The 17,916-nt window shown below is 64.2% G+C and overlaps 1 protein-coding gene across 3 annotated transcripts in view; it reads left to right on the top strand.

The window, feature by feature from the left end:
- The first annotated feature begins 5,111 nt into the window (after positions 1-5,111).
- Positions 5,112-17,916, top strand: part of CPZ (carboxypeptidase Z) — a 24,671-nt gene continuing 11,866 nt past the window's right edge. The window contains exons 1-4 of one of the 3 annotated variants that reach the window (XR_005528429.1): positions 5,112-5,259; positions 9,717-9,749; positions 10,822-11,196; positions 15,762-15,974. Coding sequence is in view for 2 of the 3 variants with exons in the window: in XM_039232089.1 (XP_039088020.1) it covers positions 5,154-5,259; positions 9,717-9,749; positions 10,822-11,196; positions 15,762-15,974 (727 nt within the window). In the remaining variant the exon portion in view is untranslated. Of the gene's footprint in view, positions 5,260-9,716; positions 9,750-10,821; positions 11,197-13,028; positions 13,386-15,761; positions 15,975-17,916 lie in introns of those variants that run through there. The other 2 variants (XM_039232089.1, XM_039232090.1) reach the window with 2 other exon arrangements.

Here is a 17,916-nt window from a genome sequence, read left to right as displayed (position 1 = left end):
CAGAGACACGTGCCCAAGGCTCGGACAGCGTGCGCAGAGCCACTCCGCTAGTGATGTTGGGGCTGCTGTTTGTATTCATTCGTGATTCTAGAAACTTCCAAATCTCCAGACCACAGGTATGGATGTGAGCATGGTCACTGGTGCTGAACTCCTGCTCAGCTCCTCAATAGGCTAGTGGAGCTCATGACCTTGGTCGCCATTAATGCCCCCTGGGGCGTCCTGAGTGAGTGCCTGAGCTACAGCAAGACGGCGGCTGAGCCCCGCGTGTGCCCCCGGCTCCGCCAGCATTTCTGCCAGGTCCTGGCCCGTTTGGCCAACTTGCACCCGGCGCCTGCCCACAGGAGCTCCCTGGACGCCGAGAACAACTTTTGCCTGCAGCGGCCACGCAGAGGGCGTGGCCAGGACTTGTCAGAGCCTAGCGGACGGGACCCCCTAAAATGGCTGCTTGGCTTTGAGCAGAGGCTGTGGGGGGGCGGCGGTGGTGGGTGGAGGACGTAGCCGGGCTGTGGATGGCTTCAGCCCTAGGCTAGGCCATGTGGAGGCTGGGTGGCCCTAGGACAGTGGCTCACCCTCTCTGAGCCTCCGTTTCTCCACCTCCTTTCTCAGGCTGCTGGGACGCTTCCGGACGGGGGGTGGGTGGGGGGAGGGCGCCCTGTGCAGGGCCGCACACACGTTGGGTCTCTGCAGGGACAGCCGGTGTTAGGGGCTGGGTGACCGTGCTCTCTCAGGGCCCGCTGGGGTGGCCCAGCCTGACACTGGCTGCTCCAGCCTCGTGGCTAATACTGTCCGCCTGCTTGCAGCGGCGTCCAGGTCCAGAGGGCAAATTCCCTGGGGAGGCTGGTGTGGGGCTCCCGGACCCCGCAGCTGGCAGGCGGGTCAGGGCAGAGGGGGCCCCTCCCCGGGAAGTGCCTGTCTCCGAGAAACCTTGCGGTCAGCTCCCCCCGCGTGATGCACGTGGGCTGGGGTCATGGTCGCACCTGCGTCCCGTCTGCCTTATCTTGTTTACTAGGAAGCGTCAGGATGTTGAGTGGGGAAGGACGTGAGGAATATGCTTGTGCTCAGAGCCTGTTCTGATGGACATAAGAGCTAGTGAACACTGGCTCTTTTCTCACGACCACGGCCAAGCCTCCTGACCACGTCCATGAGACGGTCAAGGTTACAGCAGCCAGCAGAGGCCAGGTGTGGGGGGATGGCGGCCGGGAGAGGGGGGCCCAGCTCCCCTCCGCAGCCACTCTGCTCAGCCCTGGGGCGGCCGGGAGAGGCTGGGGCTTCGCTGAGGCCGGTTGTCGAGGGGGCCACTCCCGGGTGGGACCACCCACTGTCACTGTCACTAAATGCACCCCGGGGGCGGTGTCTGGGAACTGCACACACATCTGCTCTAGTTCACGATTCAGAAATAGAACGGGGCGCGGCATTAAGCGGTCCCCTGCAGAAGTGTGTTGTGCGGGGAGGGAGGGGTGAAGGCTCACAGCTCTCTCTTCACTCCCGCCCCGGGCTGTTGGCTGGCTTCTTCCGGCCCCAGCTGTCTCCTGCGAGATTGGGGCCGGGCTGCATAATCGGGGGGCCCACCACATGGTAGGCAGATTTGGATAGGGCCTCTATAGCAGGGCCGGGAGCCGGCACCGGGGGCCCCTCGGCCGAGGTCCAGGGAGAGGCGGGTCCTGAGCTCCCTGCTCGCAGACGCACACACAACAGTCAGCTCCTTTGGGCCCTCAGGGCGGTGGGAGCAGTTTCTAGCCTGGTGGAGGTTCTGTCCCAACCACCTGGGTGTCACCGGGCTGCTTTGGCTGAGTCCCCAGTGCCTCCCCGCAAGCAGGATATATTTAAGTGCGTTTCGATTCTGAAATGCAATTTAAACACAACAAATCATTTTTAGGAATAATAGCTATAGACATGTGGTCAGGAAGCAGTTAAAAAACCCACTCAGGCGGTTCAGTGAAAACTCCGTTCCAGCCTTGGGCTGGCAATTGCAGGGGTGAGGGTGTTGAGAGGCTACTTCACTGGGTTCCTGGGGGGGGTTCACAGGTGTACCTGCCGCCTGGGGGTCCCCGAGACACCCCCAGTGCGTGCTAAGGAGAGCTTAGTCTCCATTGTCTTGTATGTAACTCAGAGCCAGGCTGTGAGCCTGCAAGTTGAACGCCTCTCTCCTTCCTGGGAGCTTCTCTCGGGCTGGTGGGGTGCGCCCTGCACCCCCAGAGCCTTGCTAGGTTAAAATACGCTCGTAAAGTCTTAAATCTCTTGGAGGAAATATGTGCATCCTGTCCTGTGAAAAATGCCATGGCTAGAAAGAGACAAGACTCTTTGCAGGTGGTGATGTTCCTCTCCTGTTTTGGCTTTTCTGAAGCCACCAGGGAATTTTCTAGATCACTCAGGTACAGGTGCCTCCCAAGAGGGTGCTATTAGTTATGTCTGTGCTGGACATTCTAGAACATTCACTCATGGTATTATCTTTCGTCTTGGGTTTGTGGTCTTTATTTTTTAATGTTTATTATTTATTTTGAGAGAGAGAGAGAGTGAGAGAGCACAGGGGAGGGGCAGAGAGAGGGAGGAAGAGAATCCAAAGCAGACTTTGGGCTGTTAGCATGGAACCCGACTTGAGGCTCAATCCCATGAATTGTGAGATCATGACCTGAGCCAAAGTTGGAAGCTTCACCGACTGAGCCCCCCAAGCGCCCCGATCTTTTTCTAACTTGAAAGACAGTTCTCCTCTGTGCAGAACGGCTCAGTCCCAAGCACTGCGTGCGAATTCATAAACATTTTGTTCAAACATTTCTCGTTTCTCTGCAAAGGGGACCCTGCTGCCTTTGCGGTGGCCTGAGCGAGCTGTCTGACGGCCTCAGCAGAGTGGGTCCCCGAAGAGCAGGACTAGACGCTGCACCCTGTCTTCAGGGGGCGCCCCGTCCTGCAAACCTGGTGCTTTCCCAGGGCACCAGCCAGCGGCACCCAGAGCCCCCAGGACGGGCAAGTTCGATAGCTCAGTGACTCGAGTGCTGTCCCAGAGGGAGCCTGGGGACGGGTGGGGTGTGGGTGCTGCGCCCAGGGACCTTGACCCTTCAGCTGGGCACCTCCCGGCTGCGGGGTAGACTTCAGGCCACCGACAGCACCCCCATCACTGTGAGCTTGGAGGTGGGCGATGACACCTTCCCAGGGGAGGGCCCCAGGCTCCCAGACGTAAGCCACGGGCTCTGGGTGAGCCCCTTGATGAAGTGACCCCTGAGGGATAGCAGGGTTCGTGCTCTCCCAGTGACACCACGGGGCTCTGTCCCCGCGGCTTGTTCTGTGCCCTCTGCTACCCGCTCGGGCACCCGGGGTCTCTCCTGCACCTAGGGCTCTCGTTGCATCGGCCGCTCCCCTTACCCCATCTCAGGGTGCAGCCCCGCCCCTCTGCGCCGGTTAGCCGTGGCGGCTGGACCAGACAGAACCGGGACCAGGTGGGGCTTGCACGGCCCTTGGAAAGGGAGGGCCTATCTGCGACTTGCCGCTGCCCATCCATTTGGCGGGTGTCCTCTTCCCTCCTGGACAGGAACAGTTCCTTCCAACGACTGGACGTTGGTCCTGGGGGATGGCCAAGGCCTTAAAAATAACAATAGCTCACATGGCCCTTTCTCTCCACCAAATCTCAGATGCCACTGGCTTAAAACAGTGTCCTCACAAGAAGCCAGACCCCGAGTGAGGGCTGTAGAAGGAGATGCCTGCGCAAATATGTCCACCAGTGGGCTGCGGGCTGGGTGTCCGCAAGAATCTAGCCTGCCCGCAAGAAGGGACGGCAAGGACACTCACGGGCCTCCCCTGGCACCTGGGGGGTGGGGGAGGGGACAAACCTCCCTGAGAATGTGCACCACCGGCCGGTACTCGGGAAGGGGGGGCTCTGAATTCACCCTCCCAGCTTGGACTGGAGACCCCAGACGCCCCCAGACAGGAACGTCAAAGGAAAGTGCCCGGAATAGTGGCTGGAGCGAGCCCAGAAACTTCTGGAAGGATGGGGTTGTGGTCTGGGTGGACAGAGGGCAGCGTGGAGCATCCAGATGCGCTGCCCTGGAGGTGCTGGAAAGGGTGGACAGTGTCAGTGAGGCAGAGTAAGTGGCTCGTTCTCTGAGCCAGGGATGGATTGACGCCTTTTTGTACGTTTGCCCCATCGAGGTACCGTCAGGAGGATCCCCGCCTGGGGTTGGGGGCTTGTCACAGTCTGAGGGCAGAGCGGCACCTGGCTGGAGGGCCAGGCCCCCCACCGCCCAGCACGGCTGGTAAAGGAGGCCCGTAAAGGCAGGTGGGCGCTAAGAAGACCATCAGGAAGGATGGCCCGGCGGGGAGGGGCCTGGCCAGGTGACCGGCCAGCATTGTAGACCCAGGTGCCCGGCTGGCACTGTCCCCCCGGCCCAGGGCACGAGCGCACCAGGGGCTGGACCGCAGCTGTGGGGCTGCGACAAGGGGCTGACGGGCACGTGTGCACGCCTGGACAGCAGAGGCAGCACCTGCCCGGCTCCGTGCAGGGGGCGCTTCTCGGGTGCCGCTCAGTCCCAGAGCAGTGCTGGCCCCGGAACAGGGCGCGGCTCTGAGCTGGGGGCTCCCGGGCCCCCCTGCCCCTCCCCCCGGGGTCCTGAGCCCTGTGGGCTCTGCTTCAGCATCCAGGAGGGGGTTCCCCCAGGCTGCACACAGGGACTAGCTCAGAGCCAAGGAGTTGCCCAAGGCCACGTGGGAGCCGCCTGCCCTTCCCCCCAGACCCTTCTCCTACACTCACACCCCGCCCGGTGGGGGGGCTGGGGACGCTGCCTCCTCCCCTCATGGGACAGAGGAGTGACTTGGCCGGGTTCTTGGGCAGCTGGGGTCAGCACTGGGGCAGGACCCGCTTGGCCCCCAGGTCCATCCCGTGCAAAACCAGGGGCTTTCGGGCAGGATCGGGAGGGGGCGTGGAGGTCAGCGCCCAGAGGCCTCGGCGGGGTGGGGGGGGGGAGGGGGAGGGAGGCCGAGCCCCGGGGGGGCGCCCAGCCCTGGGGGCGGGCCCTGGGCCGGAAGCGGGCTGCGCGGCTGGCTGTCCCTCCGCCGCCCGCTGTAACCCGACTCCGCGCTCGCGCTCCCGGGGGGCGGGAGCCCAGCGGCCTTCGCCCCGCGGCCCGAGTGCCACATCACTGCGCGCCGCCCGCCCGCCGCCCACCATGCCGCCCCCGCCGCCGCCGCCGCCGCCGCTGCTGCTGCTGCTGCTCGCCTCGCTGGCCGCCGTCGCCGCGGGGCCCGGGTGCCCGCTCGGCCGGGGGCGCGCCGGTAAGGCGGACCACCCCGCGCCGCGACCTCGCCCCCGCGCGATCCCCGGCCCCGGGGCGCGTCCCAGAGGGGCGCCCGTGACCTCGGACCTCACGGTCTGCTGGGAGGGGGCACTGGGCTCCCAGGGTAGGGGGAGGCTGGGACCCCAGGGCGAGCGCAGCGGGGCAGCTGGGGCGGCGGAGGGGCAGCGTGCCCAGGCCAGGGTCAGGGCACAGCCGGATCCTAGAAGCAGGTGTCAGGACTTTGCAGGGGAGAGGCCCTTCAGGATCCCTGTTCGCTCCAGCGAGGGGCAGGCTGTGGGCAGCCGCGAGCGCTGTCTACACCCCTCCCTCCCACCTCGGCCTGTGATGTGGACAGCAGTATCTCCGGAAGTGGGCTCTGAGGGCTGGGAGGGGTTGGGGGTCCCCTGGAAGGGGGCGTGGTCACCTGGGAGGGAGGGGTTGTGCCTGGAGGGCTCTGGGGCAGGGAGAAAGGTGGCATCCGGGGACCCTGGAGGGGGTGTGGCCTGCCTGTGTGATCTCACCTGAGAGCTGGGGGGCGTTGGAGGCCGGGGTCCCGGAGTCCTGGGCTCTGGTCCCGGCCACCCCTGGAGTGGGCTGCTTCCCCTCGCACTCACCGGTGGATGTGCTCAGAGTCCTTATCCGGCAGCAGACATCTCTGTCGCCAGAGTGTCCCCTGGGGCACAGGGGCCCGGGCGGTTCAGATTGGGACTCTTAAGTGCAGGCGTTTGTGGATGTGCCAGGAGAGAACCGCCCGTCTCAAATGTGCGATGCCAATCTTTTCTCTTCTTCCTTCTGCGTCTGGATCTCCGCCCCACCTCCGACCCTCGCTCCCCCTCTTTCCTTCCCTGCATTTCTGCAGAAAGGCCCAGGCAGAGTGTGTTTGTGTGTGTGTGTGTGTGTGTGAGAGCCCGTGTGCTCACGTGCACGTGCACGATGTGGCTAGTACTAACGCTGTGTTGTGTTGTGGATGGACTGCGCCCTGGGCCCGTGAGACCCCAGCACACCTGGGGAGCACGGCCCCTCCCCCAGGAGACTCTCCCCGACCTTTTTCCCAGGGAGAAGGCGGCCAGCACTGAGGCTCCGTCCTCACTTGAGGAACGGGCGGGGCGCTTGGCTGGGCCCGTGGGGGCACTGGTGACTGTTTCCAGAATAAATCCACCCTACAGCCCCGTCTTCACTCCTGACAGAGGAGGCTGTGGCGTCCCAGGAAGCCGAGCGGCTTTTCCAGACCGCAGGCTGGCGTGGGGCGGGGGCCCGGCCGCGTGTGTCGGGCCGCTCCTGCCTGTGGACTCTGTCCGAGTGCCCTCTGCACATGCGCCTCAGGGCGAGCCTGGACCCTCCCCTCTGCCCTCGTCCCTTGCCTTTCTCTTGCTCCAGGTCTTCACAGGGACCCTAGGGGGGAGGCCGATGCAACATTATGCTCCTGGGGGCCAGGCCGTTCTGCGTTCAAATCCCTAGTCCTCGTCTCTGCTGTGCAGCCTTGGGCAGATGGCTTGACCTCTCTGGCCTCATTCAGGTTTCTCATCTGTTAGAAGAGTCCTTGGCCGCGACCATCTTCTACTTCAGAGGGAGGGAGGGGTACCTGGATGTCTCAGTGGGTTAGGTGTCCGGCTCTTGATTTCGGCTCACAGTTGAGATCGAGCCTTATGTCCTGAGCTTCTCCCTCTCCCTCTGCCCCTCTTCCCACTCACTAGCTCTCTCTCAAAATAAATAAACATTTTTTAAAAAGGGAGGGAGGGAGGGAGGCGTCCAGCACCAGTCGGCCTGGGTCCCTCCATTGAAGGCGTGCTGACCCCTTGTGGCCACCTCGTGTAAGGGCACGCGTGGACGGCCGGAGGACCGCTTGGCCAGTGCCATCTAAAGGGAGGGACGCCAGCCCTGTAATAATTCTATACTTTCTCGTGGTCCCATGAAAGAGGTAACGAGGAACAGGTGAAGTTCACCGGAATAACACATTTTATGTAAGCCAATATATGGTTCCGGTGTGTTGTCATCAATATAGAAACCACAAATGAGGCATTTTCCATCCTCTTTTTAGTGCTGAGTCTGAAATTTAATGAGTACTTAGCACGTACAGTACTTGTAGGCACGGACCGATGCTCCGAGCTCTCGGTAACCCCGTGTGGCTAGTGGGGGCCCGCTGCCTGGTGTGGCCAGCCCCGCCGACGCCTGTCGTGACCCCAGCCCAGCCCCGAGCTCCCGAAAGCACACGCTGGGGCTGGGCTCTTGTTAAGGCTGGAGTTGTGTGGTCCTTGATCACGTCCACCCCCATCCAGCCGCTTGTGTGGCATCTGATCATTTCGAGGGGGCAGGCGTGGGGCTCACTGCTCTGCTCCTGGTTTCCTGAGGCTGCAGTAACCCCAGGCGGAGGGGGAGTCCTTCTGCTCACTGGACGTGCCCACAGTCTGAACAGATCTGCAGACTGGCCCACACCCGGCTCAGCGCAGATGCACCGCAGGCATGGGGAGCAGGCACAGGGAGCAGAGCCAGGGGCCCTTGGCCCGGCCCTCCGTCGTGAGGCCTCGGGCTCCCGCGCTGACCTCCTGAGTCATGGCCTCTGCCCCTGTGCGGGCTCACACGGGCTGTAGCCAGGGGAGTCAACTGAGTGTGCATCTCGGTAGAGCACATGCCATGCAGTCAGTGTTGGGCACTGGCAAAATTTAGGAAAATTATTTTAGGATAGTTATTCTTTTGCCTGTTGCCTTTCCCAAGTGGCGCCATCGCCTTGGGACAGCCTGAAACCGTGGCTCGCTGTCTTTGGGGGGTTACAGCACAGCAACGGGAACGGAACTATTATTTACAGAGCGTCTATTCCCAGCCAGGTCCTGTGCCGGCCACGAAATGTGGGTCATCCCTTAGAACCTTTATATTATCCCCACCGTGTGATTATAACAAGCCCCACGTACAGCGGGGGAAACAGAGGCGCAAAAGAGCAACTCCAGGGTCTCCCTGACATGACAGGGGCTGTCCGGGTCCCGTGCTGGACACCTTCCCTGAGGGCGCTGCCCCCCCGGCTCGCACTGGGCCCCCTCACCCTACTATTCCAACGAGGAGGGAGGAGGGAGGGCGACCCCCAGGCCCACGGCTGTTCCCGCGGACGGGCCGCACACAGCCAGGCGTTCCCGTGCGCCTCTTCCGTCCCCAGCGCTGAGGCGGGGCAGGCGGCGAGGGGCTGGCTGTCCCTGGTCTCTATCCCGCGAGAGCGCTGCCGGGACTCGGGGGGCCTGGTCCGCGGAGGGCGGGCCCTGTGCAGAGGCTCCTGAAGGGGGGAGCTGCCTGGCCAGTGCCGGGGACCAGAGCCCACGCGCCAGTGGCTGTCACCCTTCCCGGACCCGTGGGTCAGGCCTGGGTTGTGCGAGAAGGTGCGGGATTAGAACAGCGGCTTTTCCCTGCGCCTCATCCTCGGGGCTCCCGGCTGCACCTGCTTCCCCCGCGGGTTCCCGCCTCTGGGACTCCTGCGCGGGGGTCTGGGGCCAGCCGGGCTACGACTCTGATTTCCATCTCTCCCAGTCGGCTCCTCCCTCTCGGGGCCACAGGAACCCCGGGGACCTTCTGACAGGGACTCGGCGGGTGGCGCTGATGCAGGTTGGTTTCATCGGCCTTCCCGCGGCTCATGGCGGCCCGCGTGCCTGCGCCGGGAGGGGTCCCGTGTGTTTCTCTGGGAAGGGGAGACTCTTTCCTACTCAGGGGACGGCGGGGCCCCACTCTTGCAGAGTGTTCTGGAAGGTAGGGAGTTCGGGGGCTTTGAATAACGTGGGGTCAGAGTCCGTGATGGGGCGGGGCCGTGCGCAGCGCAGGGTCCTGGAACCGCTTGCTAAATATTCAAGAACGTTGGGGCGCCTGGGGGCTCAGTCAGTTGAGCGTCCGACTTCGGCTCAGGTCATGACCTCGCGGTTCGTGGGTTCGAGCCCCGCGTCGGGCTCTGTGCTGACAGCTCAGGGCCTGGAGCTGCTTCCGATTCTGTGTCTCCCTCTCTCTCTGCCCCTCCCCTGCTCACGCTGTTTCTGTTTCTCAATAATAAATAAGCATTGAAAAAATAAAAAATAAATTCAAGAATTTTGCCAGAACTAGTCCACCTGCTGGAAGCTTGAATCCAGGCCCCCGCGGGAGCACTTGCAGCCTGGCGATCGGCAGAGGCCATCCGCCCGGGCTTTCGGGTCCCTGCGAGCAGGCCTGGCCACACGGCTGGTCGGCCCCAGGCCCTGGAGCCGGGTTGATGCCACGCTGAGCCACGCTGCCCTCTGACTGTCTCTCCTTAGGCACTTGGTGGCACCTGTCTGGGCCCCCGTGTCCTCACGCGGAGTCGGGGGAACGGTCCCGTCGGCTCCGACCGGAGGGCTGTGGTGCCGACCCAGCGACACACGGGGCGGAAGCGGCGGGCCGTCTGGAGTGCACGCCCTCGGGGGACGGGAGGGCGGGTCGCGCCCCTGACGGCGCTGCCACTTCTCTTTCCAGGTGGCTGCCACGGGCCCTCAGCTGCGGACAGCGGTACGGCGCGCGGACTTGTCTCCCTTCTGTTTGGTGGGAACAGTGCAGCCCCTCGACGCTATCAAAGCCCTTGAGAGAGCTGCACCCGCCCTTCCCGAGCGGGTGATTAGTAACAAGGCCCAGTAATCAAACCCAGCCCCCTTCTCCAAAGGCTGGAGACCAGACAAAACCAAAGACGAGGGACCTTCTCTCCCCCCCGGCTCTGCCCCGGCTCCCACGGAGGCGCTCCTTCCAGTCATCCCTGTTCCCCTCACGCTGGCATCTGCGTGGCCGTGGCCGTGGCCGTGTGCGCACACTGGCCGCTCTTGTCACCCGCCGGGCAAGCGCCTGCCCCTCCTGGGACCCGATCTTGTAGAACGAGGAGGGGAAAGCTGACCTCAGGGGACGGGCTTGGAGGCTGTGTGGGGTCTGACTGTGCCGATGTGCTCCGCGGCGGGCACGGCTCCGCAGGTCCCTCCTGCCAGATCCCGCATCCGCGCTGTTCTGAGGGGAGGGGCCAGATCGGTTTGGAAAAGCAGGAGAGCATTTTCTCAGTGCGAAAATCAATGGCACATGTAAAATGTTCTGAGCAGAAAAATGCTGAGTAGAAAGAACTTCGTCCTTTTAAACTTTGACCCAGAAAAGTGGCAGAATCTTAGAACTTGTGCGGTGAGCTGGCGCATACGAAATGTGCGTGGGGGGGGGGGGGTGGCATGGGGATGACAGCCCTCGGTTCCAGGCTGGAGAGGCCTGAGGGGCAGACAGGGCCCCGCGCCCTGGGCTGGAGAAGTCCGAGTTACGAACACACACGCCCAGGGTCTGCGGGCCTCTTTCACGCATCCTAATGTGTCAAACCCTCGGCAAGGCTGGCTGCACCCATTTTGCAGCTGTGGAAGCTGAGGCCCAGGGTGGCCTGTCCCGGCTCCCTCACGAGTAAGTAGTTGAGCCTAGTCAGGAGCCTTGTCCGGTCCCCCCGCCCGGCCCTCGGGCTCTGGCTTCCCCCTCGGGAGCCCTGGCCCGTGCGGCCCGCTTGTGCCTGACGGATGACCGTGAGGGAGGGAGGGAGTGACCTGACGACCCCGCCTGCCCCCAGCCACGTGTGTGGACCTGCAGCTCAGGACCTGCAGCGACGTCGCCTACAACCAGACGGCCTTCCCCACCCTGCTGGATCTCCGGTCCCGGGAGGCGGTGGAGTCCAGCTCCGAGTACATCCTGCTCAGCGTCTTGCACCACCTCCTGGAAGGCCAGTGCAATCCCGACCTGCGGCTGCTGGGCTGCGCCGTGCTGGCCCCCCGGTGCGGGGGCGGCCGCGTGCACAGGCCCTGCCGGCACGTGTGCGAGGCCCTGCGGGAGGCCTGCCAGCCCGCCTTCGACGCCATCGACATGGCCTGGCCCTACTTCCTCGACTGTGGCCGCTACTTCGCGAGCGCGGAGGAGGGCTGCTACGACCCCCTGGAGAAGCTGCGCGGTGCGTGGGGCCCCGGGGGCTGCGCCGGTGCCCCGAGGTTTGGGTGGGACAACCGAGTCACGGTGGGGACAGATGCCCCCCCCCCATACGGAGCCCTCAAATGCTGGTGCCTGGGCCAGACCTCAGGTGTGCGGAAGAGCTGCTAGGGCAAAGCCCGGGCCCTGGGCCGGCCCGAAAGGGAGCGTGTAGGCTCCTGGCCGGGGCTGGACTCCTCCGAGCGGGCTCAGGGCAGCAGGGGAGGGGCTGTGGAGAACCGGGCTTTCGGCGTCGCGGGTGGATGAGCCAGCAGGGGTGGAATGGGCAGCCCTGGGAGGTGGTGAGCTGCTCATCTCGGGAGGTGTGCAAGGAGGCTCTGGGGGGCCGCTGGCAGGGATGCTGTGGGAGCGAGCCCTGTGTGAGGGCTGGAGCGCGTGCTCTCTACGCCGTCTGCCGTGCGCCCCGGTGGGGGTCCAGGTAAGTGGGAGACCCACAGCGACCCCAGCGAACGGACCTTTCCTCAGCGGTGGGAACGTCCTCTCCTGGACTGGCCCGGCTGCACACGCGTGTGGGAGCGTGTTCAGTGCTATCGAGGCTCCCAGTTTTGAGCTTATTCGCCTTTAGTGAGTGGAAGTGTAAGCGGCCCCGTGGCCAGTGTGTGCCGCCCGGCTGTGCCCGCGTCTGCGCCCGCGTCCTGCAGCTGGAGGTCAGGGCCCCGTGATCCGGCGCTGGGTGCCACCCGTGTGCTGTCTCACCTAACCCCACACCGTCCCGAATGCGAGTTACGGCCCCGCTTCCTGGATGACAGTGTGTCTCTGGGGAGGCAGACGGCAGCGGAGGCGGCGGCGTCTGCCCGGCCGGCTGCTGGGAGGCAGGCAGGTCCCCGATGGCTGGTCTGTCCCTTCACCGGACACTCACTGAGCGCCTGCTGCGTCCTGGGCCCCGTGCGGACGGCCTGACTCGGGAGGGAGGACGCAGAGGTACGTCCGAGGGCGTGTGCGCGGTGGCCCCTAGCAGGCCCGGCTCCCAGTCGCGCCGCTCGCTCGCCGGCTGGCTGTGCCTCGGCCGAGCCTGGATCTGGATCTGGCCCCGTGCAGGTGTGCGGTGTGCGGGCCCAGGAGCCGCGCTCTCCCTGCGCGGGCAGCGGGTGCGGAGGAAGAGAACCAGACGGCCCCGCGGGGCCAAGCCCGGCCTGGGAAAGCCCGCGGAGGTGGCTGGGGAGAGGTTATTTCGGGCAATTCCGCCACCAAATTGCTGGTTCCGTCTGCTTTCTTCCTCCCTCAAAACCATTTCGAGCAGAAGGAAAACCACAGGGCAAGTGAGACACTCGGGGAGAAGCATGAACTGGTGACCAGCGCGCAGGGGCTGTGTCTGCCGCCCAGACACCGGGAGAGCCCTCTCCCCTCCCCCCTCCCCCCNGAGGTGGGGGCCTGATGTGCGTGGGGGGGGGGGGGTGGCATGGGGATGACAGCCCTCGGTTCCAGGCTGGAGAGGCCTGAGGGGCAGACAGGGCCCCGCGCCCTGGGCTGGAGAAGTCCGAGTTACGAACACACACGCCCAGGGTCTGCGGGCCTCTTTCACGCATCCTAATGTGTCAAACCCTCGGCAAGGCTGGCTGCACCCATTTTGCAGCTGTGGAAGCTGAGGCCCAGGGTGGCCTGTCCCGGCTCCCTCACGAGTAAGTAGTTGAGCCTAGTCAGGAGCCTTGTCCGGTCCCCCCGCCCGGCCCTCGGGCTCTGGCTTCCCCCTCGGGAGCCCTGGCCCGTGCGGCCCGCTTGTGCCTGACGGATGACCGTGAGGGAGGGAGGGAGTGACCTGACGACCCCGCCTGCCCCCAGCCACGTGTGTGGACCTGCAGCTCAGGACCTGCAGCGACGTCGCCTACAACCAGACGGCCTTCCCCACCCTGCTGGATCTCCGGTCCCGGGAGGCGGTGGAGTCCAGCTCCGAGTACATCCTGCTCAGCGTCTTGCACCACCTCCTGGAAGGCCAGTGCAATCCCGACCTGCGGCTGCTGGGCTGCGCCGTGCTGGCCCCCCGGTGCGGGGGCGGCCGCGTGCACAGGCCCTGCCGGCACGTGTGCGAGGCCCTGCGGGAGGCCTGCCAGCCCGCCTTCGACGCCATCGACATGGCCTGGCCCTACTTCCTCGACTGTGGCCGCTACTTCGCGAGCGCGGAGGAGGGCTGCTACGACCCCCTGGAGAAGCTGCGCGGTGCGTGGGGCCCCGGGGGCTGCGCCGGTGCCCCGAGGTTTGGGTGGGACAACCGAGTCACGGTGGGGACAGATGCCCCCCCCCCATACGGAGCCCTCAAATGCTGGTGCCTGGGCCAGACCTCAGGTGTGCGGAAGAGCTGCTAGGGCAAAGCCCGGGCCCTGGGCCGGCCCGAAAGGGAGCGTGTAGGCTCCTGGCCGGGGCTGGACTCCTCCGAGCGGGCTCAGGGCAGCAGGGGAGGGGCTGTGGAGAACCGGGCTTTCGGCGTCGCGGGTGGATGAGCCAGCAGGGGTGGAATGGGCAGCCCTGGGAGGTGGTGAGCTGCTCATCTCGGGAGGTGTGCAAGGAGGCTCTGGGGGGCCGCTGGCAGGGATGCTGTGGGAGCGAGCCCTGTGTGAGGGCTGGAGCGCGTGCTCTCTACGCCGTCTGCCGTGCGCCCCGGTGGGGGTCCAGGTAAGTGGGAGACCCACAGCGACCCCAGCGAACGGACCTTTCCTCAGCGGTGGGAACGTCCTCTCCTGGACTGGCCCGGCTGCACACGCGTGTGGGAGCGTGTTCAGTGCTATCGAGGCTCCCAGTTTTGAGCTTATTCGCCTTTAGTGAGTGGAAGTGTAAGCGGCCCCGTGGCCAGTGTGTGCCGCCCGGCTGTGCCCGCGTCTGCGCCCGCGTCCTGCAGCTGGAGGTCAGGGCCCCGTGATCCGGCGCTGGGTGCCACCCGTGTGCTGTCTCACCTAACCCCACACCGTCCCGAATGCGAGTTACGGCCCCGCTTCCTGGATGACAGTGTGTCTCTGGGGAGGCAGACGGCAGCGGAGGCGGCGGCGTCTGCCCGGCCGGCTGCTGGGAGGCAGGCAGGTCCCCGATGGCTGGTCTGTCCCTTCACCGGACACTCACTGAGCGCCTGCTGCGTCCTGGGCCCCGTGCGGACGGCCTGACTCGGGAGGGAGGACGCAGAGGTACGTCCGAGGGCGTGTGCGCGGTGGCCCCTAGCAGGCCCGGCTCCCAGTCGCGCCGCTCGCTCGCCGGCTGGCTGTGCCTCGGCCGAGCCTGGATCTGGATCTGGCCCCGTGCAGGTGTGCGGTGTGCGGGCCCAGGAGCCGCGCTCTCCCTGCGCGGGCAGCGGGTGCGGAGGAAGAGAACCAGACGGCCCCGCGGGGCCAAGCCCGGCCTGGGAAAGCCCGCGGAGGTGGCTGGGGAGAGGTTATTTCGGGCAATTCCGCCACCAAATTGCTGGTTCCGTCTGCTTTCTTCCTCCCTCAAAACCATTTCGAGCAGAAGGAAAACCACAGGGCAAGTGAGACACTCGGGGAGAAGCATGAACTGGTGACCAGCGCGCAGGGGCTGTGTCTGCCGCCCAGACACCGGGAGAGCCCTCTCCCCTCCCCCCTCCCCCTCCCCTCCCTCCTCCTCACCCCTCCCCTCCCTCCTTCTCACCCCTCCTCCCTCCCTCCTCCTCCCTCTTCTCTCCTTTCATTCCTCGTCCTTCCCTTTCCCTCCCCTCCTCCTCCCCCCTCCCTCCCCTGCCCTGCACAGGCACACTCACTGCTGCACTGGAAATCACCCACACTGGGTGGCTGTGCTGGGTGGACTGTAAGGGGCCCTTCAGAGCCATGGTTGCCGGACGGACAAGGGGCTGAAAGGGTTTCCACCGCGGAGCAGCGCAGACCGAGCAGAATGCTAGCCGCGTGGTCCCCGGGGCCACAGCCGGCGTCGGTGGGGAGCCCACGGGAGCTCCCACGCGCAGGCAGGAGGCTGCTGCCCCCACCCGTGCTGCACTGAGTCGAGGTCTCTGCGTGTGTGTCTTCTCCTCTGTGGCCTTCTGTTCTGTACTTTACACGGTTTCCCTGGAAACCACATAGTGCTTTTCTTTCTAAATGTTTATTTTGAGAGAGAGCACCCTTGCGTGGAGGAGGGGCAGAGGGAGAGGGAGGGAGAGAATCCCCAGCAGCCTCTGAGCTGTCAGCACGGAGCCTGACGTGGGGCTAGAACTCACCAACTGTGAGGTCACGACCCAGGCTGAAGTCAAGAGTCGGACGCTCACCGGACTGAGCCGCGCAGGCGCCCCTGCCGTAGTGCTTTTAATCATAGTGACTTTAGAAGCCGTGTTGCTGGCACATCTCTTCGTGTTACTTTAGCTATGGATATTAAGTATTATAAAGGGAATCTTAGTGAAAAACATAAACAGATTGGCTAGGGAGCCATTCCAGGGGGCCCCCCAGGTCCCGAGTGTGCGGGGGAGGGGTGACCCGGGAATTGTAGGGGAGCTGGGCGGGGGCGGATGGAGCGCCCATCAGTGGGTGGGCGGCCGCGCTGGTGGGCGAGCGCTGGCCGAGGGCGCGGAACTGGGGCGCCCCCAACACCCCCACTCTTCCCCAGGAGGCCTGGATGCGGAGGAGGCACTGCCCTCGGGCCTGCCGCCGACCTTCATCCACTTCACACACCACTCCTACGCCCAGATGGTGCGCGTGCTGCGGCGGACGGCCGCCCGCTGTGCCCACATCGCCAAGACCTACAGCATCGGGCGGAGCTTTGATGGCAAGGACCTGCTGGTCATCGAGTTCTCGGCCCGCCCCGGCCAGCACGAGCTGAGTAAGCCAGTGGCAGAGGCCGGCTTCCGGGAAGGGGCTCTGGGCCTACGGTCCGGCTTGGGGTGCTCAGGCCCGGCTGCGGGATCCTGGTCACGGCAGTGCCGGGAGGCCAGGGAGCAGGCCGCATCCGTGCTCTGCTCAGTGCCCTGGGGCACGTGGCCGCAGGCTCGGGGCCTGCTGGGACTCGAGGGGGTGGTGGGAGCCGGGGGCACGGCCCCGGGGAGTGAGCGCCAGGGAGAAAAGAGGCCAGGGCCCCGGTGCGCCCCCGGGGAGGTGTGACGGTGCTCTCTGCTGTTTTTGCCACCTTGCCCTGGCGCACCCGGACCCCAGACGGGTGCGTGCGGCACTTGGCCCCCGGCACTGCGTTTGCTCCTTTGAGCTGCTTCGTGAACGCGCTATCCCAGAGCGACCTGAACGAAGGACGGCTTCCATTTAAAAAGTCCAAGTCCCTCGAGCTCGCCAGGCGTGATGGTCCCGCGCTGAGATGAGGCAGAGCTACGTGGAAAATGCCGGGTTTTGTTGGCCCTGCAGAGCTGTCGCTGTTGCAGGTGCTGGAAAGAACTCATAGTGACACCAGTCTCGAGGTTGGGCCCGCGGGCGGCCTGGGGGCCCCGTGCTGAGCTGAAGTCCACCACGAGCCTCTCCAGGGCACCAAGGGCTTGTCCGGGCCCAGGGGCCTGGTTCTGGCCTCTGCTGGGAGCGCCCCCTGGGCCCTGCCCCTCAACCGGTCTGTCCCCATGACGCTGTGAGGCACTGGGACCCTTGGTCACTTAACTGCGGAAAATTATGCCACCTGAAGCTCCGCGGCTCCGGCCCCTCCGCTGGGCCGGCCACACTCAGCCCGATCTCCCTCCCGGTGGTTCGGGCTGCATGGACATCATGTGCCCAAAGCCCCGCTCCAGCCTCCAAAGCCCACCCTGCCTCGCAGCCCTCTGGCTGGTGGGGCTGCTCCGGGATGAAGACTGATGTGTGGCTTTGGAATGTGGTGAGGGTGTCCCCGTGAGAAGCCAAGGGAAGTGACCATTGTGGGAAGCGTTGGCATCATTTATACCCTCAGAAGGCGGGAGGGACGTGAGTGTTTGCTCCCACGGTCACAGGTCCTGGGGCTGCATACAGCCAGGAAAGGAGATGCCATTTTCCAGATGAGCAACGTGAGGCTGAGGAGAGAGGTGACTTGCGTGAGGCCACACAGTCAGGCTGCCAGGCTCTTCGTCTGCTCTTCTTTTCTAACCACAATCCACTCTTCCTTCCTTCCTTCTTTCCTTCCATCGTCCATCCATCCATCTATCCATCACCCATCCATCCACCCACCCATTCATCCTTCCGTCCCAATATCCAAACATCCATCTACCTGTCCATCCATCCTTCCATCCATCCACCCACCATCTACCCATCTATCCTCCATCTACCATCCATCCACCATCCATCCATCCATCCATCCTTCTGTCCAAATACCCAAACATCCATCTACCTGTCCATCCATCCTTTCTTCCATCCATCAATGCATCCATCCACCATCCACTCACCCATCCACCATCTCTCCATCCATCCACCACCTACCCATCCATCCATCCTTCCATCCATCCATCCATCCATCCTTATGTCCAAATATCCAAACATCCATCTACATATCCATCCATCCTTCTATCCATCCATCATCCATCCATCCATCATCCATCCATCCATCCATCCATCTATCCACCATCTGCCCATCCATTCACCCATCCATCCTTCTGCCCAAATATCCAAACATCCATCTACATATCCATCCATCCTTCTATCCATCCATCATCCATCCATCCATCCATCCATCCATCCACCATCTGCCCATCCATTCACCCATCCATCCTTCTGCCCAAATATCCAAACATCCATCTACATATCCATCCATCCATCCTTCTATCCATCCATCATCCATCCATCCATCATCCATCCATCCATCC

The sequence above is a fragment of the Hyaena hyaena genome, unplaced genomic scaffold (assembly GCF_003009895.1).
Source record: "Hyaena hyaena isolate Hyena2069 unplaced genomic scaffold, ASM300989v1 scaffold_63, whole genome shotgun sequence".
Classification (NCBI taxonomy): Eukaryota; Metazoa; Chordata; class Mammalia; order Carnivora; family Hyaenidae; genus Hyaena; species Hyaena hyaena.
Note: the sequence above shows the minus strand (reverse complement) of the source record. Positions and strands in the feature narration are given on the sequence as shown.